A 23,454-nucleotide genomic window follows, 5' to 3' on the forward strand; every position below is an offset into this window, starting at 1 on the left:
TTTATTCTTAAGAGTTGTTGAGCACAACCAAGACAAACTAAAGTGTCAGAGCACGAAATACCAGAGTTCGAACACGATTACACAGGTTTGGAAGGACAGATTTCCTGCACCCCTTTAGATTGCAATATCTGTCTAAATGTGAACCTGAAGCATTACCAGGGTGTAGAATTTTCCCCAAATATATTTTCATGCTGGCCATAATCACTTTACACTGATTATAGAGCACACAGCTTTTTAGGTCTCGCTTGAGACAGTACATGCACTGATTTGCCCATAATCACATTATGTTGAGCCGAGGGTGGGATTTGAATCTGATTCCCCAGTTCCAAACGAGACAACGCTAGCCACTATGCCGCATCTCCTTGACGGAGTCCTATCTACCATACAAAACCACACAAACCCAGCATTAGAGGAAAAAGCAATTAGGCTTAGGGCGCACAAGATGAAGCATAAATAAGGGATGTAAACAATGCATTGCGGGACTTTAAAAATGAGCCGCAGACTCAGCACAAATAGGGATGGGGAAGCAAAAACGCCGAATAATCGCATTTTAGGAAAGAGTTTGGCTTTTTTTCAATTTAGCTCCCAACAATTTTCCACTCATGTAGAATCTAGGAGAGCGACTGAACAATAAACAAACGCCCAGCTAAAGAAAATACAAGCATTTGCAATGCAATAGGTCTCGCAATTGTTAAAGTTGAAGCTGTTGGCGTTGAAAATAATGTTTTTTACTTTTGTTTTTTTATTTGCAGTGGAGTTATTATATTTGCATAGTACTATTGACAATTTTATAAAAAAGCAAATAGTAAAAAACTAATTTTCAATGACAAAAGCTCCAACTTTAATAAATGTGAGACCTATTGCATTGGAAATGCAATCGGTCGCACATTTGTTGGAGTTATTGGCATTAAAATTGCCAATGTTTTTTACCTAGCGATACCAAAGTGGATGATGGACGGAGCGTTTGAGCAAATCAAACACTCACCCCCAGTCAACTGATCTGGGTTTAATCCATCACCATTCTTTAGCTCACTCCACCACCCCAGGTCAGACATGGCCATATGCAAATCAATCTGACCCTGTGCCTCATGGGAACAGTCCAGCCTGAACTGCCAAGCCATGTCTTCCCTGGACCGGAAACAAGCATCCTGGGACCGGTTTCTGATTCATAATCCTCATCAGCCAGGCTATCTTGAATCCAGTGGTAGAGTGAGCAAGGGACCCACGTCTGGGCATACCCTGCCAACTTAGGGCGAACAAAGTGATACTAGAGTGGATGATGGACGGAACATTTGAGCGAATCAAACACCATGTCTTCCCTGGACCGCAAACAAGAGCTTAGGTGAGGTGTCTCTCTGGTAGATAGAGGGAGCAGGCAGCTGCAGAGTCTGAGCACTTCCTGGGACAGCAGCAACTACAGAGCAATGCTTCTGCCTCCTAGACAGGAATGCCGACCCGCTGCCCCCGCCAGTAGCGGCTGCAAAGAGGCAGAGCGCTGACAGGCAAGACTGGTTGAGTACGACTCGGCGAGTGTGCCGGTAAACTTCGCTCCGCCGGTGGGTGACTGAATGATGGGAATCTTATATCGCGCATCTTAGCCCAAGGGCATCAAGGCGCCTAAGCAGGTCCAATAATATGTGGTGACCAAAGAGGTATTCTACAAATACGCTTCAGAAAAAAGCCAAGTTTTCAATGCTTTGCGAAACAGAGCAATCGAAGGTTGCCCCAGGAGTTCGGGAAGAAGAGAATTCCATAGCCTGGGTACAACCGAGGAAAATGCTCCGCCTCCCCATTTGGCTCTCACAAACTTGGGAACCTCAAGAAGATTTTTATTAGATGAGCGAAGGGGTCGACAGGGAGAGGAGGGGTGAATAAGTGAATTAAGACCCACAACACCCGTGCCATGAAGGGCCCCATAGGCAAGACAAAGAATTTTAAAAAAGATCCTGGACTGAATGGGAAGCCAATGTAGGCTTCTGCGGGCTGTCGTGGCCGAGGCGAGTCTAGGAAGATTTAAAACCATCTATGCCGCCTCATTCTGGACCATCTGGAGCCGATGGATGAGGCTCTTATTAATGCCCACATAAAGGGCATTACAGTAGTCCAGCCTTGAGGAGACTAATGCCACAGTGGCCAGCTTGCGGGCATCAGGGGAAAGATAGTGAGCAATCTTTCTGAGAACCCTGATGATACCACAGCAGGTGGAGACAGTCCTACTGACCTGACGTTCAAAGGAGAGAGCAGTATCCACCAAAACCCCTACGTTTTTAGCAAACTGACAGGGAAGAGGGCAGTCCCCGAGAGAGGCAGGCCACCAATCTTTTGACCAGATATCCTGGCTGCCCCCGAAAATCAGCACCTCCGTTTTCTCCCCGTTAAGTTTCAGGAAGTTCTGTACCATCCACTGAGACACGGCCTCCATACAGTTCCTGAAGTTCAAAGCAGAATCCTTCAAGGGCTGCGTAAGGGAGACCATTATTTGAGTGTCATCGACGTATGACAGTACTTCCAACCCGAAAGATCTAACTACCCTGGCAAGTGGGGCCACATAGATATTAAATAATGTAGGGCTCAATGAAAGGCCTGGGGGGACCCCACAATGCACAGGTTTAGGGGCAGAAAGAAAGTGGCCCAGCTTCGCTCTCTGCTACCTTTCCTTTAGAAAGGAAGCCAGGAGGCTCAGTGCAAGATCTCCGACCCCTATGTCCCTGAGGCGGGTGACCAGAATAGATGGAGACAAAGTGTCAAACGCCGCCGTCAGGTCCAGCAGGACCAGGAGGGTGGTGTAGCCCTTATCAACCTGGCAGCGGATATTATTAACAACTGCCGTAAGGGCGGTCTCAGTACTATGAGATCTCCTAAAGCCATGCTGGGAGAGGTCCAGAAGAGCAGAGTCCCCTAGGAAGGAGCTAAGGTGCCGATTTAGATGAGATTCCAGCATCTTTGCAGGGGCAGGGAGAAGTGAAATGGGGCAGAAGTTTTTCAAAACCCCTGGATCTAAGGTAGACTTTTTAAGAAAGGGTTTAACAACTGCCATTTTCCATAAAGAAGGGAAGGGTGGCGGAGCTTTCAAGAACTCTGCGCTCAAAGCGGAGCACGGAGTGGCAAAACTCTGCAGACTCCGTAGACGGAGCGGAGTTCACCACCCACACCTACAAATATTAGTGATATTATCAATGATGTCATAGAATATGTCAGGAGTGATGCAATATGTGGGGCAATTAGCAGAGCATGGCAAGGGCCCAAGTTATAGTTACCTTAGGGCAAGAGTTATAGTTACTTGAGATAACTATAACTGGTGAATTTCAGTGATATTTTGAATTCTAAATATTATGTTGTTATTGAATATTTCACCTAACTATAACGTTACTTTTATCTTGGTTTTTTGTGTGTGAATTTCTAGGCTTTTTTAAAAGTAAAATTTAATTACCATACGTAAATCCGAACCCCAGCCGTGCATGGCCTGGCCCCTAACGGCAGACAACCCCACACTGAGCAAGGCCTTCAGTAGTACATGGTGGGGGGCTGGCCACACCCAACCCCATGCTGCACATGTCCTTCAGCCGGGCTCCGCTGGAAATTGGCCACAGGGCCTTGGGGACACCATCCTCCAGGACTTTTTTCCCATTTTTAATGGGGAGAAAGTGACCATGTGGCACCCCTCCCCGAGCCTTAATAGGCCCTGGGGACCCCATCACCCTGTACAGTTTATTTTTATTTAAAGCAGAAGGGGCACATGGGCCATTAGATAGGATACCCTCCTAACTCAAAACTTGGCTTGCCGAACGTGTGGCAGACCCAAAGAAACACAGACTCATAGACCATGCACTTGACGGAATCTAACTGAATCTAGACGTTTCCTTATGATGCCTTTAATCGGGTTTGGGGTTCACACCCTGCAGAAATGCAGTCATCAAGTGAATGAACCCAGCTAACCTCTTACTAAATGTACGGGTTGTCAATTTTTTTTAGGTTAGCACCAAAATTAACCGTGGGGCATGCAGTAGCTAAAACCTGACCTATCACTTGATCTATTCACCAGGCCCCATCGCTCCACAAGTTGAAACTATCACAGGTGAGGCTCCACACTCTTATCCACTATGCCAGATTACCATTTAAAAAACAAAACGACCCCAGACTCCCTTCGAGTGATAGCATCACACCCGCACAACCATTCAGATCAATGGGGTCAACCTGTATCCCTCGGAACCTGGGTTAATAGTTATAAAGCTACAAGTGGTTCCGTTGGGTAAGTACCACAGGGTACTGGTTCAGAACCTGATTATTTCTTTCACAATCAATAGTGAATTTGTACTAGACTTTTATAAATGTACCACACCTCAGTAAGTTTTTATCAAAAATATATATTTATTAAATTATTTGTTCTGTTTTTTCTAGTTTTAGCCAATTGTGTAAACAATTTTATCCAAAAAGATAATACCAATGGGGGCTGTCTGACAAAGAAAACACGATAACAAATACATAGACAATTCAAAGGGTTACTGTTGTGACATACAGTGCAAATGGGTGACCTTTCAAATTCAAACAATAAACAAGGCAATAACAAATTCTCTGCAACCTCGTACCGATACTTAATTATGATGTTTACTAAAAAGCTAAATTGGACTCTACATAAAATATTAGTGGAGATGCGTGCTGCCACAACGATAGGAGGACTAATAGGATTCAAGAATAGCTTTGGAGGCCCCTCATGGATTGCCCTTTTAAGTGCTTATAATGCTATGGTGCCTGCTCAATGTCTATATGGAGCCGAGTTACTGAACCCAAGTATGGAGTCAATGGGGGGAATAAAATTGGAAGAGAATCTGCAGGTTTGGAATTATTTAACCTATAAATCAACCCTGCGATTTTGGGCAAACTCTGGTCCTGGGAGGTTTTAAATGTATCAGCCTTCTGTGTTAATGAAATTGTTCTGTGTGAACTCAAACGGGCAGGTCAGAATTAGTCTAGGGTTAATATCTACAGCCCTAAAAAAATAAAACCCACGAGAAATGTAAGCTGACTGAGGCCTTTCGAAAAATGAATTAAAAGAAGCATGTAGAAGAAAGTCTATGCTCCGGGATGTGGAGGAATCAGTCAACTATATGTTGGAATCCTGGGAAAATGAGAGGGTGATCTCCGTACATATCTACACTCCTGGACGCTCTACTTTGGCTACTACTATTGGGTTGCACTGAATTTATGGTACCAAAGGCCTGAAAAATGTTATACATTTTTGGATGTTGTGAATAAGTGCTGTGGGCTAAGGTTTCAAAATGTTAATGTTCAATATAATACACCTGAATGAAGCACTTGCACTTTTTGTAACCATGGAATTTTTAGATGCAACATGTGCCTTAGCAAAATGTTTAAAAAGAAGTTTAGGATAAGATAGCGTTAACTGTAGTTCAAAACCAGATGGGACAGTTAACTGTAGTTCAAAACCAGATGGGACAATGATTACATGTGACGCTGAGGGCAAATATCGTTGTATAGTGTTTCAGGGCCTCGTAAGAACAAAATTACTATGATTTTCTTTGAGGCACAATTATGTGTGTGGAACTGTATGGATTGGAGTGGGGGGTCAATTTAAACTACTATTATTGTTTTACTGCTTTAACCCCTTCCACGCTGATGACGAGCTGGGCTCGTCATGAGGTAGCCTCCTGCTACGCTGATGACGAGCCCAGCTCGTCACGTAAAATGCGCTTTCGCAAAACTCCGCATACGAGCAGAACTCCGCCCGCACGCATGCGGTTAAAGACAAGTGTCTAGACATTCATTAAAAAAAAAAACTTCGACCTGTTCGTGTGTTTGGTCATTCATAACATTAATTCAAGCATAGTTAGCCCAAAAAAAGACTGCTTCACATTGTACAATAAGTACCATTCTCAGCTTCCACTTGAACTTTAAAATCCCAGTGAAGGCCAAAGATGGCAATGGTTTCTTTTTTTAAGAAACTGCACTCCAAAGGGCATTTTTGGGACAAATAAGTCACCGAGGCTAGTTTGCTGGGCACAACCAGCCAACGAGAAAGAGTGGTGGACGGAGTTAACTGCCTGGGATTCAAAACGAATGATAGTGGGATCTATCAGGTGAGTGTATGTACGTAGGAGACCTGTGCAGTGCGAGTTGTACTTGTCTGTATCCCCTGAAACAATGAGTAACCGAGAAATATCACAAGAGGGCTGAATTAGCCAGTCAGGGATGCTAAACCAACCAAGCACTGCATTGTAAGAGGCCAGGGCAGAAGGCAGGATTAAGGCTAACTGGAACACAAGAGTGTGGAAAGGCCCACTGAGGGAATGGTAGAGAAAAGTACTGATATGGCAAAATCTGTTCAATTAATATTTAGCAAGGGGCTGCAGCAACATAAATGGCACACCCCCAACTCCACCTGCTTGATCGAGTATGCCTCTGCCTGAAAGATTGGTGATATGGGGATGATTCGTGTATTTTTAACCACTACATCTACCTTTTATGTATCAAAGTATTCTATAGGACTGCTGTACAGTAAGTAGAGACTGCTTTACAAGTCGCTATTTACAAGGAAACAAAACAAATTGATCTCTATTAAATCAGCATAGCATAAAAATCTACAATGGAGGAAAACATGTCAATAAGAAACCAGGAGTGCACAATGTGCATGGTTTTGTGGAAGAGCAAGCATTATTAATGGGAAAGGTGCTTCATAAATACATCCAGGGTTGGGTCAGTTCTGAAGGTGAGAATTAATGAGCTCAAGTAGTAACTACGGCACCTGTGAAACACTACTTCTGGCTTCGAGGTGTTCTGAAACCAGTGACTTTAAGTTGTAGGGTAATCTGATCCTTGTGGTTACTTTCCTTAGGCCCTGGTGCACAAAGCAGTCATGGTTAACTAGACCAACATCACAGCTCACTTAACTGCTCTGGACTATTAGAGCATTAATTCACAAATCGGGTTATCTCCAGAATCGTTTCTCAAAAAGATTAATTTTTTTGCTGGACACAAAAAGTGATTCTATTCATTATCTTCAAATAACTGTAACCGTTTGATCGGATCGGAGATTTTGTATGAACGTCTCTGTATAGAGCGTTCAAGAAATTGACCCATACGTAAGATGGGTCGTGTATTAGAGGTGGCATCCGTTGTAGAGCCAAATTGTTTTGGAAGCAAATACATACAGGATTGCTTGCCTTTTCAATGCTGAGCCCCGAGGATGGTCTTGCGGATCTAAATGGCCACCGAAGACCGAAACTTCACATCATCCTCTTTAACATTAATAGTTACACTTTATGTTATGTTCAGTTCCATCTGGATTTTTGGAGTGTTTTCAAAATGAATTTGAAGGGACACTTGATTTTTCTAAACCGATTTTGTTAAGAGGATTGATTACGCTTCCATAGACCGGCTGGACTGTTGCCATGAGGCACAGGGTCAAGACTGATTTGCATATAGCTGGGTCTGAACTATGGTGGCGAAGTGAGCTAAAGAACGATGATGGATTCAACTCAGATCTGTGACTGTGGATGAGTGTCTGAAAAGTTTCAGCGCTCCGTCTATCATCTCCTTGTGTTTGCCATCTTACAGAGGCAGCATTAGGATATTGCTGCATATGGCCTTAATGGGTACAAGGACCAAATTAGGTTTGGCTACATGAAATCTGTGACAGAAGGGCCTTCATGTAGGAGCAATGTGTGGGCCTCGTCAAGTGACTTCCCCATCACTGCTTTAAAGAACATGCTCAAATATATGTCTCCTCTTCCCTTACCAAATCACTCAAAGCTATGTAATTTTCTGTTTTGTCAAATCAGATATTGGATGATAAACCAGGGTCTAATGCTTAAGCAGCTAAGGCAGAAAACACATTCTCTCCCTCCACCACCATTCTCAAACCTGCCACCCCAACTTTACTAAATGTACTGGTTTAAAAGCGATCTCGCACTCCCCTTTGATAGCAAGATGAGGAGCTGGACCACCATCACTTGATCTACAACCTCCTCGTATTACCACCACCCAAAATATGCCATAAAAGCGCAATCCATTCACCAACGCCATGCAATAATGACCTGTGTACAGCACATGAAAACCTAAATGAGCGACTCTTATTACAAAATGATGTAAAACTATGTTCAAATTGGAAATGTGCATAGTTTTAAATTGGGCCATATTTAGAAAAAACAAAGAATATGCACAGGCAAAGTTTGCATTGATAATATGATGTACTTCCTGACTGCGCCACAGGTTAAAAGGAAACAGTTTCAAGATTATTTGCATTGAAACAGGCAAACAACTTCTGCTGAGCCGACACCTTCCTGGTAAAGTTATTTCACTGCTTTCCCCATAGGGTCAATTCAAGAGAGACTACACAGCTGTTTTGGGACATCAAGAGTTCCTTTAAAAATCCAGCTCAAGGGCTTGCATGAGAACTGAGCTCCAACAATATCCAAACCATCACGCAATACCCTAAATGTACCTCTTTCTTGATCACAAGTTGTGCCACATTTATACTTCCAAGACAGTAATTTGTGTTGTGCATAGAGGGCTATTCAAGAGTACCTGGGACCACAACGCATGGAAGTCTTTTTATAGAACTTTAAAGGTATTGACTGGGGTGGGGTTTCCAGCAGCTTTATTGTGCTCATTGCACAAGCCCAAAAAAAAAAAAAATAGAACTTGGAGGGGGGACAACCAAGTTAGGCAGTAAGCAAGTGACATCATGGAACGTGACATCACAGCACTTCACATCACACGTAGCATCGCAGGAAATGGCCTCACAAGAAGTGACATAAGATATTATGAACTCATGTTTAGCAGGTCTATCATGAGTACATTTGAGTGCATTTATGAGCTTTAACAAATGAGATTTTGCATCAGAGTTGCGCCAAAAAATGCGGCACATTCTGGACCCAAAAGATATACCTCACAGAGTACATTTTAAAATTCTGGCAAAAAGAAGAAACATGGCAGTAGATCTGTTCTACTTAATTGGTTGCAAAGTCTGCATTTTAAAATGTCTTAAGGGTTTAAGGCACCTGCTGCAGAGATATTCGAGTGTCCAGTAAAACTCAGGGAACAATAATAATGGTAAATTAAGTCTGGAGACGAATGCTTCTGCTGGAGAGATCTGTGTTTTGTCTAGTCCTAGATTTGAAATTCAGTAGTATGGAAGATTAATGTGTCTCCTGCAAAGAACATCATGTAACGTGCAAATGACAGGTTTTTATTTTATGTAGACAGGTAAGTGGGTTATTGCATATAAAAGATATAATTTTGTTACTTGCAGATCATAAATTGGAATCCTTCTAATATAGCACAGTGAGCTATGAAGGGAACGACTGCTACATCTTATAATCAGCCTTGTCTTATGTAACACATCGTATAAGTTGGTTTACACACTTACCTGATATATTGTCAATGTATAATGTGTATGTTACTTAAAGCGCTCTGATACCCTGCATTGGGATGAGTAGACAATAAAAGAAATAAAATACTGGTATTTAAATGGTTATTTAAGTAAATACTGGGAAAGCTCAACATTTCTGACATTCTTACTAACCCTGGGCGTAGTTCGCGTAGTAGCGCTACACGTAGCTACGTGAAGTGCACTTTGCACTACGCGAGCTACGTGTAGCACTCCGCGAACTGCGTAGTACGGTGGGGAAATGCTGTTCGCAATGATTTCACAGTGCCCGATGCTTGCCCGCACTGTGCAATCATTGCAAATGGCATCTTGCACAGAGCAAGCTGTTTTCTGCCACGCGAGTAGATTTTTACTCGAGCAGCAACTTTCTCAACGCGGACTGGTAGTTTCTCATCGCGAACGGTCGCGAGCATACGCGACCACTCGCAATGAGAAACCTGACCTCCCCGCGTTGAGAATATCGCCGGGAGGTTTATTTTCCACGCTCGCAATAGGCAACTTGATGTTGATTATCGCGAATGAGGAAAAAGTCTCGCCGGGATGTCATTTTGCTCGCTCACGGTCGCCAACTTGATGTTGAGGACCACGAGTGAGCAAAATATGCCAACTACTCTATGCGTTTTTGCACTGTGCTGCGTGCAATTCGTGTAGCGCATAGTTGGGTAAACTACGCGAGAGTAGCGTAGTTTTCCGCCCAGGCCTAATTCTTACAGTCCATGTGTATCTCTTGTATACAGTGACAAACTTAAAGGCATGTGTCTCTTAAGTATCTGTGAAGTGATAAAAAGCTATGTGCCTTTGTTTCTTCTCTGTTGCATTTGCATCCAAGTGTGAGACTAGACACGGCAGCCAGGATCATAGTGGAACAAAAGGAAGCCAGACGTCCCCTTAACTTCGGCCCAACTGGAGGTGCATGTATGTTGCTGCTAGGAATGGAAAGCAGACAACAGTGCAGGCGCTGCTTAACATATCATGGTGTCTGCAAATTAGACTGTGATAAGTTCAGCATACTTTAATGGGGCCCAACTTCTTGTAAGGGTGAACGGCGTATACCCTGTAAATATAGAGGGTTTACGCCATCTACCAGCGTGTACCCCGGACCTGTGCCTTGATTGTGCTTCAGCCTCTGACATCTGTACTGCGAGAGGTTCCTACCAAAACTTGCCTGCAAATCTTCTATCGACGTTTTCCACTCACACAATGTTTACCTATTTCAGATCCAACTCAAACTTGGCCCTAAATATACAACAGAGGAGCAGTTGTCCCACGAAATCTGCCTCCTGATTCGCGATACCGACTATTGTTCTGCTAAAAATATCCAAAATCCTGATAGATGGGCTCAAAAATAAGTACAAAATAAACGTGTTTAGTGCATAACTTGAACACCGACATATTAGCTCCTGTCTATAAAGCAGGCAAAAAACTGCTCAACCTAAAGCACCATTAACCATCTTCAGTGGAAGAACTGAAATATCTCAAAAATCTTTTCTATATGGAGCGTGTTAATTTTTTTTTTTTGAATGTGTTGCCCAATAACTTCGATCCTGTAAGATGACGATAAAAGTGCATATTTGTTTAAAATGTATATAGTATTCAAGCAAGAATCCCTACACTACTATTTCCTCTACCGTGAATGCTGCAAACAGCAACAACAGCTACTCTTAAAAGTAAAGTGTACAAAAACATACAAGCACACTAGGCGCCCAACACTGCGAGCACAGTCGATAAAACATATCATGCTCAAACATGGCAGCATCTGGGAACAATCGGATAAGTGACATTGCGGCAGAAATAAACGTGGCAACATGCCTTGCCTGGAACGATGGAAGTGAGGGAAAATTGAAAAATAATTCAATATTCAAATTCTATATGCTTAAAATTGATCTTGGTCAATCAACAGGCAGTCCAGCGTGAACGCCTGGCACAGGAATAAAGGCAGCATCAAAGATGAGGAGTATTAAAACTTATTTTAGGTTTATCCACGATGTAAAGCGTAACGCCACTCCCCGTCCTCAAAAATGTTGGCAGTCTGGATTCAGTACCGGCCACATCAGAAATAACGTACGCGCATCCTCCAATGGATGCCCGTTAAAGAATGTAAACGCTGGCACAGCCACTGTGCATAGACAGCCCTCTGTCACAGCTGGCAGCGCAGAAACAACCCGTTTGCCAAGCAGAAAAGACGACAGTATATTTAGAACACTGCTTCGGCCGAAAAAAAATAATCAAAAACACATTCTGTCCCTGCACCGGCGAAGCAGCCGACACACATCCCACCGATGCACTACACTACAGCGGTAGATGAGAAGCGCTAGATTACTATGCTGTACCAAGGGGCGCCCGGTAACAGCACGGCAAAACCCAGACCCCGCTCACCTTGATCCGCTCCACGCCCGCCTCCATCTTGAGCTGCTCCACCAGCCTCTGCATGGTACCAATGCTAGAGTTGGACATGTTGCCGCCGGGACTAGCACAGCGAGAATGGAGGCGAAAGAGAAGACTGGCGCGATGCCGGGTGGGTGAGGGCGGTAACAATCGGCGGCGCTAGGACCACAAGGAATGCCTGACGCGGTAGAAAACAGGAGAGGGCAACGTAAGATGGACCTCGTTCCCAGCCAATCACGTCCTTCCCTCACGACTAGGCCTGAAAGGGTGGGAGGACATGTAGAGATAGAAAGCGGACACCATACCAGCGCACTTACTAAAAACAAACAAGGGCACTAAATGTGAAAGTCACAGCAGAGCAGACCTAGAAAGGGTGCCAGTGCTTACTTACAGGGCGAAGGGTGCTCTGTGCTGTACCCAAGTGGCAAGACAAAGGCCAACAACATAGGTGCTCGGTATACGTGGCGCAAATGTCAACGGCTTGTGCACTGCATTTCATAAAGCGTGAACGATCATCACAGGTCTAACATTCACAACGGACTTTCCTGTCAGAAGGAGGCAGATTCGATGTTATTGGATTGAATTATTGTAGTGAGTCTAAGAGTCTACACAGAGGATGTGGAGACCTTCCAAAGGTATAACACACACTGTAGCATACATGCCAACATTTCAGAAGAGCAAAGAGGGAGATTTTTTTTAAAAATCGGGAGAATGGGGCCTTGAATCGGGTTACTATGGGTACTTTGAAAGTGTGCTGCTGCAGGATTGGACATTTGAAACACAAATGCACGTTTTGTTTTTAACCTTTCATAAGCATGGGGCGCAATGGCAGGCAGAGAGAGGTTGATGCAAGTGGTGTGCACTGGCCTGGCAGGTTGCTGACAGTGCATGCTCCCTCCCCACCCCCCTGTGTGACAGCCGGGGCTGAAACAGCTCCCTGTGCACACACACAGCCCCCCCCTCCCCCCAGTACTTCACAGATCTTTAAAAGACCATTCCCTTGTTAATGACGCTTTGTTGGTTTTCACCCCTTCTAGAGCCCCTGCATGGCCATTCTGACTGTTGCTGGAAGAATTGGCACTTTACACAATACCAAGTCCTGTCAGCTGAAACAGCGAGGAATCGGGTTTTTGCTTGCAGAAATCGGGAGGTGGGAGACTAGCCCTGAAACCGGTAGTCTCACCCCTGAATCCGGAGGGTTGGCATGTCTGACTGTAGTTCTTGGGACCTCGTCCGTTTTTAGGTTTCGCCTGCACAGTTGTGAAATCTATTGTACTTAAAATATCATAAAAGGAGCTTATTAGGTTTCGCTTGCGCTGTGCTTGTGAAATCCATTTCATTTAAAATATCTTAAAAGGGGCTTACATCCCGCCTTCACATCTTATTCACTTCTTATTTGTGTGTGGGCTTGTCACTTTAGTTTTCCTTAGTTTCTATTGGTTGAGCATTGCATTTGGATTTACCAATTTGTTAGGTCGAGCCTTGGCAGTGCATGCATGCACTGCTCTGCCAGGCATGTTGTATTCAGGTTTAGACTTGAAGCTCCGCCCACTCTTCTCCCATCTTTTTCATTGGCACGTGTTATTGTCCTGCTCCTTCTCAATTTCTATAACAATATTGAAATAGGACAACTGGGAACCATATTAGAGAAGCTAGGTGGAGATATCGCTTACTCGGACTCAAAGCATAATATTGAAATTGTACCTATTTGGGGCGGGGACTTTAACAGAAACCTGTGTCCAGTGGCGGGATCTGGGAAGTGCGGCTTAATTCTGGATAATGACGACCCATCATTCCATTTTCAACACACCACTAAGGGCGAGCTGTTTAACGAAGTTATGTTTAAATATGATTTAGGATTTTCAAATCGTCTGTGCTCGCCCGCAGTGGAGTTTGGTCATACGTTCATAGGGAGAGGGGCTAAAATAACTATCAACTTCATCATTATTCCAAATCAGTATGCCAGCCACATGAAAACTTATGACATTCACACTGATGAAGCAAGGTGCAGAACAATATTTTGTTCAAACTTGCGAAGTTAATCTCCCATAATCATAACTGCATTAATATGTTTGTGGTGAAAATATTAATCAATATAGTATAAGAGTTTTTGCATTACTACACGTGGGATAACTAATGTGCTTTCATGTCGCAAACGCAAAAGAAAAATAATAAACTAACCTTGTTTATTGTCTTTGTCAGTATTAAATGCGGCTGTTTAATTAATGGCATGTGCTTACTTTGTGTGCTTATGTTATGTCTTTTCTGTGTCAAAACGCATAAAAGAGTTTTTGCAGTTCCTAAAGGAATGGTAGATATAAAGCTGCTTATTCGTGCTTCAGCTAGGTAACATAATTAACGGGATTAATTAGCAAAGGGGGTGGGTAACATAATGGGTTTTTATTCTTTAATTAATTGATGTCTTGTGTTTGTTTAACAATAGTTTCCAAAGTGAGGCCTAAAGATCGCTTAGAAAATGGCTGACAGAGCTGCAGTTCCGAAAGCTTGTCCAGAGTGGAGCCTTGCACATGCGCAGCAGTGGAGATTTTTACCACGTTAACAGCAATATTTGAAAAGGTTCTTTGGTTTTGCTGAACATGCTCTCTCTTGGAGAAAAGGGCTCAAGGACAGGAACTTGTTATGACTGCCAAGGCTAGGAAGTTGAAGTTTAAAGCTCGGAGAAAATGTTTCTTTTCTGAGGAAGTCGGAAGACGTCCTTTTGTGAGACAATAGGGCTTATGAAAAAGCCTGAGCTAGATCAAGTGACTGACGTGATTTGGCATTTTATCGTGGACTGACATTGTACAGCCAATGAGAAGCCTGGATTTTCATGAAAAGATGTAATTTGTAGTGAGTTTAGCTAGAAAAAAAGGTATAAAACCTGACGCTTGGAGCGGAGAAAAAACTCTCTTCTTTCAGACTCCTGATTGACGTGAGATGCTGTCGGACTTTTGGCGCACGTAAGGACAGCAGACTTTAAATGATTTTTCCTTTCTAGGTGCAGAAAGAATCAGACAGGGAAATAGATTTAGGGAATGGAAACTGTTATTCTGCTTTAATTCATGTTTTCTGAACTTGCTTTAAAACGTCAGTTTATTAATTCATTTCCTCATTAAAATGCTGCTTTCATGATTGCTTATTTAATAAAGATTTCTAAACGTAAATGCTTTTTCTTTATGATAATAAAATTAATAAATAGATTTGAAATGACAAGCTGGTCTTGTTTATTCATGATCTAGTTACCATCAGTTGATTCAATCGCCATAGTGGCTTGATTAAAAATGATTTATGTTTGAATCATGGTTAAAATAATTTAAACTGCAGATGTATATAATATGTAGATAAAATGTGAATGGATTTTATTAATCAGGCCACCTGATTCAGTTGCTCAAAAATTGTCTCATTGGTGTTATGGGCCGTTATTAGTGAGTCATGATTAATGGTGAGTATTGTGGAGATAGGTAGCGTTATTGAGACTGTTTTTCAATAGGAGCGCTGGATCAATAACTTGGTAGCAGAGTTCGGTTACTATGGTAACTGACATGTTACATGGTAAATACATAGGATCGATGTCTAACACATGTCAAGATTGTTAAGTTTGTTCGGTTGTTATATGTAGTCGAAAGGTTTTTTCCAGCAGTGTGAAAATTCCTAGTTATGCTGGCAAGAGAAGTGTGACAGGTGAAGTTACACAGTGCATTTGTTCTGTTTCAAATAGTGGTGTCGTCGTATATCACTAGTGTTGTGAATGTACAACACAAGTTTAGGGATTTTAGGTGTGTAAGGTAAAATGCATAGTGAGGATTGACTAAGAAATCGTATCTTTCGAGTATGGGGACTTGGAGCCTGTTTTAAAACTCACTGTGAAAAGAGTAGTAGAATTTATCTAAGCTTGAGTGAAGGGTAAGGAAGCGTTGTCTATCTTACTGGCGAGTGAGGAATTCTATTGGTGGGTTAGAGTCCTACTAAAGATTTCATGTATGTGTGGTTAGGGATTTTTCCGTATGGATGTGCGTAGATGAATTTTTTAATATTTGATCGAGTTAAACTCTGAATTGTCTCTAAGGAGGTGTAAAACATCACTGTATGTGCATTCAGAAGGAAACGAGTTCGTTATTACCTGCTAGAAGGGTAGAGTAGCCTTACTTTATCGACGAAACTAAATATTCTGTGAAAATAGCGTCGTCCATTTTTACGCAAAAAAATACCTGAATGATTGGGAAAGCTATCATTTTATTTAGTGAAACAGGCAAATGGTTTGTTATTTGTGAAGTTATTAACAGAATTCAGTTGAAGGGTTTGTAAATATGGCGCTTTAAAATTGTAAAGGAGGTGTCAGTTTAAGGAGCGGAGTGAGAGACAGAGAAGCCACAGCAGCTGCATACGTCACGAGAGTCGCGCTGTGATTGGCTAACATACGTCACAGTGTTCGCGCACTGATTGGTTCACGTGACTAAGGCAAGCTTACAGCTGATTGGCTTATCCTGAAAAATAGCAATTCTATTGGTTGAGCAAGAATACTGACGTAGCTTATCCTGATTGGCTTGTTGGTGAGTTTCACGCACGGATTGGTTGGTGTTGCAAAATAACACGGAAGTAATTACAATCTTTTCCGAAGTAAGGGAAATCGTTTTAAAACATGGATTATTATTTAATGAAAGAGAAAAAGAAGCTTTCATGGTTTCAGAAATTGAAAAATAAACTTAAACCTGACAAGAAAATTGCAACGCGAGGTGGAAAATTAATTCATAAGTACAAAACACCTGCAGTGTATATGATGGGTGAATATGGTTATCATACTTGTCTTTGGATTGAGAATTGGATGGAATATACTAAAAATGATGGTGTGTTAGCATGGCCGGAAGATGGATCTTTTAACATGGCAGTTTTGAAAAACGTAAGAGAAAAAATGATGAAACTTGTACCAAAGCCTAGACCTACTCAATTTGAAGCTCTAGTTGAATGGGAGGATGAAATGTTTGAGTTACAACGAGAAAGTAGAGGAGTATCAAGGAGAGGAGGATTAGATCTAAATAGAGAAACACATCAGGATAGAATGCGTCGATGGAGAAGTGCAGACATGTGTGATGGTTTGTACCCAGTGAGACTAATTGATGAGGTAACTGGACAAAAGTGTACCAAAAAGACAAATAGAAATAATGAAGAAAATGATTTAGAAGATCCGGTATTAGAAGAAATCTATACTAGAAAACCGCCACCTTATCAACCAGTTTGTACTTGGACATCTCCTAGTGCTCCTCCCAGAGAAATTATTGAGGAGGTTTCTCCTAAAACAAATCATGATCATGGAAAAACACCTGAAAGAGTAGAAACAAGATGTAGTTCAAATTTATCTGGTGAAAATAGAAATTATGCTGAAACACCAGTCCATAGAAATGAAACTCCAGTTCATAATAATGTAACCCCAGTTCAGAGAAATGTAACCCCAAATGGTAAAAGAACAGAAAGATATGAGGAATTACCAAGTACTTCAGAAAATATTCGTTCTACGAATGAATTAATACAGCAGTTAACTAAAAGTATGGAAGCAGTAACAGTACCTGTAACAATCGGACCTGTTCTTCCAGTATTTGATCAGAAAGAAATTAGACATTCAGCTTTAACTGTTCCACTAAATTCAGAAATACAGAGAGTGACTGAAACATTTTATTCAGATTTGTCTGAGATTCATCGAGAAAAATTAATGATGCCTGACTTAACTTTTAATCAGAGTTTGACAAGTAAAACTCCATCTGGTGCAGAATCGGACTCTGGAAGTCCAGAAAAGAGTCCGAATAAAATAGATTTAACACAAACTCCTGAATGTAAACTACTTGATGTTCCAAAATTGAAAGCAGATATTGAGGAATTAATAATTGGAACGATTGGAACTGACAGTTTGAAGCTGTATCAGGATGATGAATTATTGTTTATTTGCAAAAGCATAACATGGAAAACGAAAATCAAATATGATCAATTAGAGGAGATGGCTGCTGAATTAGAAGTGGATTTGAATAAGCAAAAGAATATGCAGAAACATTACAGGGTGGATTTTTCTGAAAAGACATTGAAAACATGAATACCTCAGGAAGAATAATTCATATAAAAGACTTAATTGTGGTCTTGAGAAAATGGGGTGATTAAGCCAAATGGAGAGTGAAATGGACAAAGAAAAGAGAGGAAGACAGAACAAGCTCAGCTTTTCCTGTCAGAGAAGAGAAAGAAAAAGAGGAAGTGGTAAATTAACTTCCAATGAGAGAAATACCAGGAGGAGGGTACGTGCATGTTCCATGGACAAGACAGGACATTTTAATGTTCACAAATGATTTTCCTCGTTTAAGAGAAAAGCCTGTAGAATGGTATCGACAGGTAGACAGATTTGTGAAAGTTTCAAAAGTTTTGTGGGTTGATCTTGATGGTTTCTTTGACATAGTTGTCCCATCAGATCTTTGGGCGGAGTGCAAAATCTCTGTAGATTGGCCCAAGGAAGAATTTGCTCGAAATAGAATAACAGGTGCTCCTTCAAAAGAGGTAATGAGAATGTATGATAAGGTGATTGTATTTCTGAAAAATAAGATTCCCCCAAAAGAGATAGATTGGGTTAAAATAGACAGAACTACCCAAGAGCCAAAATAATCAGTACATTCATTTTATGAAAGATTACTGCTGGTTTTCAAACAATACAGTGGTTATGAAAATTTAAGTGAAAATGATATGAGCCATTTTATTTACAGATTTGTATATGGCTTGAGACCTGAAATTGGTGAAATGATAAGAACTGGAATAGTTGGTTGGCAATCAAATTCAGTAGATGAGATCCTGAGAAAAGCAAAATACTGCAGTGATGAAATAGATGCTAAACAAAAGAAGTTAAAAGAAAAAGCTAAGTGTTCACAGGTAAAAGTGGCTGAACAGCAATTAGCAACTTTGGGAAATAAAAATGCTGACCAGAATCAAGGAAAATATGAAGGTAATTATAATAAACCAAAAATGATGGGTAATATATGTCAGGATCTAATACATGTTGCGCCTACCTGAACTACAACTCCCATGGTCAGTGAGTCTAGAACTACTGTGATCATGATCCTTTGCGAAGCCGGATGAGACCCATGTTCAGGTGCTCGTGATTTTGTTTTGTTTGTTGGAGCCTTTCCGTCTGGCTGTATGCTTTCCAGGACGTTTCCTTAAGCCATCGCCCGTGAGAACTCAGATGTTCTAACTTTGCTGCTGATAAGGGTGAAGCCGGGTAAAGTACTTGCGCGTTCGCGCATGTTTGATCTACTCTGACTTTGTTTTGAGCAATCTGCTCGCGTCTATTTTTGAACCTCGCGGCTGCGAGGTGGTCGGCTTACTAGAGTTAAGCTGTCATTTACTTCTGTGCTCTGTACTGCGACGCGACCTCTGGCTGGGGGTTGCAGATAACGTCAAGTAACGTGCAAGTGACGGATTGCAGGGGGGGTTGCCTTCGCAATGCCGGCACGAATTGATATCGTGTGTCATGAAATGGAACTCCCCTTATTGGATTACAAGTACTAAAGCGGATGTTGGTAGTGGATTTAACTACAGCATACCGTGTTTAGGTTTTCTTTGGGAACTAGAGACTTTATCTGGATCCGGGTTTTATTTCCTTCGCAGAGTTGGAATCTGCAATTTACTTTAAGTTCTATTGACAAAGTTACGAAGGTCTCACTGGGACTTTTGAGAATATTCCTTTTAGGAGTTAGCTTATGCTTGTGGGGTATGTATCTAAGTGACAGCAAGTATTTAGGATGCCATTTGTTCATTTGCTTTATACATATTGTGCTTCTTGTGTTGTGTGCAGGAGCAGGAGGAATAGAAGACGTTATTGCTGAATGAAGGGGCTGTCATTGTACATATCAGGTGAACCAGGTTACCATGCGCTTAGCGAGAATGTATTGAGAGTAGACTTTATATCGTTACTAATCCTTGTGTATTTCTGTTGCAGCTTCTTGTCCACTGCTGGCCCTCCCTTCTATTCTTTACTTTTGGGTTTTTTCCCCTTTTGGGGTTTTTCCCTCACCGTATCACCTGAACACCCTGTGATATTTATATTCAGGGTGTTTGGGAGGTCCGGAGGTGGAGCATTTCTTCTGCACACGGATTCTGCGGAGTGCGGACGTGACAATATAGAAGAGTTAAACAGAAACTCCGATGTTTTAATTGTGGCGAAATTGGACACTGGAAGCGCGATTGTAAGAATCCGTCCAGAATTTTTAAAAATACATCATTAAATCCACAGATGCAGAATGAGATAAATCTGCAGCAACAGCTACAGCGACAGGTAGTGAATCAGCAAAGTCAGATACCACAACCGCCACTTCCAAACTGTGTAAATGTGCAGAGATACAGTGCAGAAACAGGATTCACCGGAGGTGAACAGGTAAACAGATCGCCGAAAGTGAACGTGTCAAATGTGTCACAACAATATTGGTTGAAAGAAGATGGTGGGAGTGAGTCTGATGATTATTTCTGACGGTGCCCGAGAGAGGAGGAAGCGTGTGTGCTTGGAGCCACTCTTGAGGTAGATCAATCTGGTCCATTTGTAAATGGTAAAGTAAATGATGTAGAAATTACTTTCCTAGTGAACACAGGTGCTACCCGTTCTACTGTTAGATCAGTGGAAATAGAAAACCTGCCTCTCTCCGGGGACAAGATCCAAGTAGTACGTGTAGCTAATCAGCAAATTAACCCCTTCGACGCTCATGACGAGCCCAGCTCGTCATGGAGTTTCCATTGGTTTCAATGGAAAGTCAATGGGAAGAGGTGGATGTACCTTAGCATCCAAGTGGTTAAAACAGATTTGACTGAACCAGTTGAAGTTGAAATAGGTAAATTTAAAGACATGCATAGATTCATAGTTTGTGATAGCAGTCCTGTAAATCTTTTAGGTAGGGATATTCTCTGTAAGATGAACTGTAAAATATATTGCTCACCGGATGGTATTGAGCTACAAACACCAGAAGAAGATGGCCTTTACAAATTAACAATGTCAATGGTTGAGGCAGAAGAAAGCAAATTATTTCCTGTGTTTGATAAAAATATTTTACCTGAAGAAATAAAAGACACAGTGAATGTTAAAATTTGGGATTTCACTGGAGATGAAATGGGTTTGATGAAAAATGTAGACCCAGTAAAAATATCAGTAAAACAAGGAGCAGATTATCCAAACATTCCTCAGTATAAAATGAAAGCAGAAGTGATTGAAGGAATTATTCCTGTAATAGAAAAATTCATAAAACAAGATGTTCTAAAAGAAATTGAGAGCAGCCTATGTAATTCACAGATTATGGGAATTAAAAAGCCAAACGGTACTTTCAGGATTGTTCAAGACCTGAGAAAAGTTAACAAAATTGTTGTTCCATGTTGCCCAGTTGTGCCAAACCCAGCGGTAATTTTATATCAGATTCCGCATGATGCAGAATGGTACACAGTTATAGATTTATGTAATGCATTTTTTACTGTTCCATTGCATCCAGAAAGCCAACACATTTTTGCATTCAGGTTCAAAGAGCGTATATTAGCATGGTGTCGTATCCCTCAAGGGTATGCTGAAAGTACATCTATTTTTAATCAGTTGCTAAAGAAATCCTTGGAAAATCTAGATTTGCCTGGAAAATCTACGTTAGTGCAATATATTGATGATCTCCTTGTGGCTGCAAAAACAAGAGATAATTGTGTAACGGATACCATTACTCTTTTAAATCATCTGACAGATGAGGGACATAAAGTATCTCCTGCAAAATTACAGTTTTGCAAACAAGAAGTAAATTATCTTGGTCACAGAATTGCAAAAGGAGTCAGACAGGTGACAACAGAGAGAATAAAAATGATTCAAGCAATGCAACCTCCAAAAACACAGAGACAGGTTAGAATGTTTCTGGGAATGGTTGGTTATTGTCGCCAATGGATTAGTGGATTTTCTGTAATTGCAAAACCACTGCAGAGATTGACAAAAGCAGACATAAAAGACCCAATCAGCCTAACAGAAACTGAGTTAGAAGCTTTTGAACCGTTAAAAAGAAGTTTGTGTGAAGCTCCAGCATTGGGAATGCCTGACTACGAGAAGGAGTTTGAGCTGTATTGCCGTGAAAGAGAAGGATGTGCATTATCAGTTCTGATTCAAAGACATGGAAGACTGAGAAAGCCAATAGCATATTTCTCAGCTGTTCTTGACCCAGTTGCAAAAGCATTACCAGGTTGCTTAAAAGCAGTAGCCGCAACCAGTGTAAGTCTGGAACAAAGTGAAGGAATAATAATGGGAAATCCTGTAAAAGTATATGTACCACACTCAGTTGATATTCTCCTCACAAGAAGCAGAACACAACATTTGACAAACAGTAGGCTAACAAAATATGAAAAGGTTATCCTTGGCTCAGATAATGTTTCGATTGCGAGATGTGTGAATTTAAATCCTTCTACATTGTTACCTGATGGTACTGAAACAGAAATCAGAGATGAAGCTGCTGTTGATCATGAATGCCTGGATGTATTAGAATATTGCACAAGACCCAGACAGGACATAAAAGATGTCCCATTAGCTGAATCTGATTATGTTTTGTTTGTTGATGGTTCATGCTTGAGAACAGAAGAAGGTGTTCTGAATGCAGCATATTCAGTTTGCACAGTTGCAGACGTAATTGAAGCCTCTTGTCTCAAAGGAATTCGTTCAGCTCAAGTAGCAGAATTGATTGCTTTGATTTTTGCATGTGAATTGGGAAAAGAGCTAAAAGTAACCATAGTGACTGATAGTCAGTATGGATATGGCGTAGTCCATGACTATGGCCAACTCTGGTCACAAAGAGGTTATTTAACTTATGTGGGATCACCAATTAGAAATGCACAGTTGATTAAGAGATTAATCGAAGGAATTCAGTTGCCAGAGAAAATTTCAGTTGTAAAATGTACAGCACATAAAAAAGGAGAGGATTACATAACAAAAGGAAATTCATATGCTGACACAATAGCAAAATTCTGTGCTAAAGAAAATATGGCAATTAATCGGGGAAAAGCAAATGAACATGTTTTGAACTCACTTATGCTAACATCTGTAGTTGAAACTTGGCAGGGAGTAAAACAGTTGCAAGATGAGGCAGATGATGACGAGAAAAACATATGGTTAAAAGCAGGTTGTAGACAGAGAGAAGAAGATGAGATTTGGGTTTACAAAGATGACAGACCAGTAATGCCAGACAGCATGATTTCTGACATGGCACACATGTATCATGGTCCAGGACATATTGGCAGAGATTCAATGATCAGATTATTTAGGCAAACATGGTACAATCCAAAATTCAGAATAATTGCAGAATCCGTTTGTCAGAGGTGCCTAATCTGCCAACAGATTAACCCAAACAGAAAAACTGTTGTAAGCATGGGAACCATAGGACGGGAGGGTGGTCCATTTACCAGATTACAGCTTGATTTCATTTGCATGCCACCTCACAAAAAACTCAGATATGTTTTGGTGATAGTCTGTTTGTTTTCAAGATGGGTGGAAGCATTTCCAATACGCCGCAATGATTCAATTACTGTGGCAAAATTGCTTTTGAGAGAAATCATACCAAGGTATGGTTTTCCTGTAACTGTCGAGACAGATCGTGGAAAACATTTTGAAAACAGATTGCTACAATTGGTTTGTGAAG

General features: G+C 41.4%; 1 protein-coding gene across 1 annotated transcript in view; it reads right to left on the reverse strand.

Moving 5' to 3' along the window:
- The window catches only part of GNG10 (G protein subunit gamma 10), a 54,350-nt gene extending 42,383 nt beyond the window's left edge, over window positions 1–11,967 (reverse strand). Inside the window, exon 1 of the mRNA XM_078676651.1 lies at window positions 11,783–11,967. Within this exon, the coding sequence (XP_078532777.1) occupies window positions 11,783–11,860 (78 nt within the window). The 5' untranslated portion in view covers window positions 11,861–11,967. The remainder of the gene's footprint in view (window positions 1–11,782) is intronic.
- Window positions 11,968–23,454: the final 11,487 nt, after the last annotated feature.

This window comes from Lissotriton helveticus, chromosome 2_1 (genome assembly GCF_964261635.1).
Source record: "Lissotriton helveticus chromosome 2_1, aLisHel1.1, whole genome shotgun sequence".
NCBI lineage: Eukaryota > Metazoa > Chordata > Amphibia > Caudata > Salamandridae > Lissotriton > Lissotriton helveticus.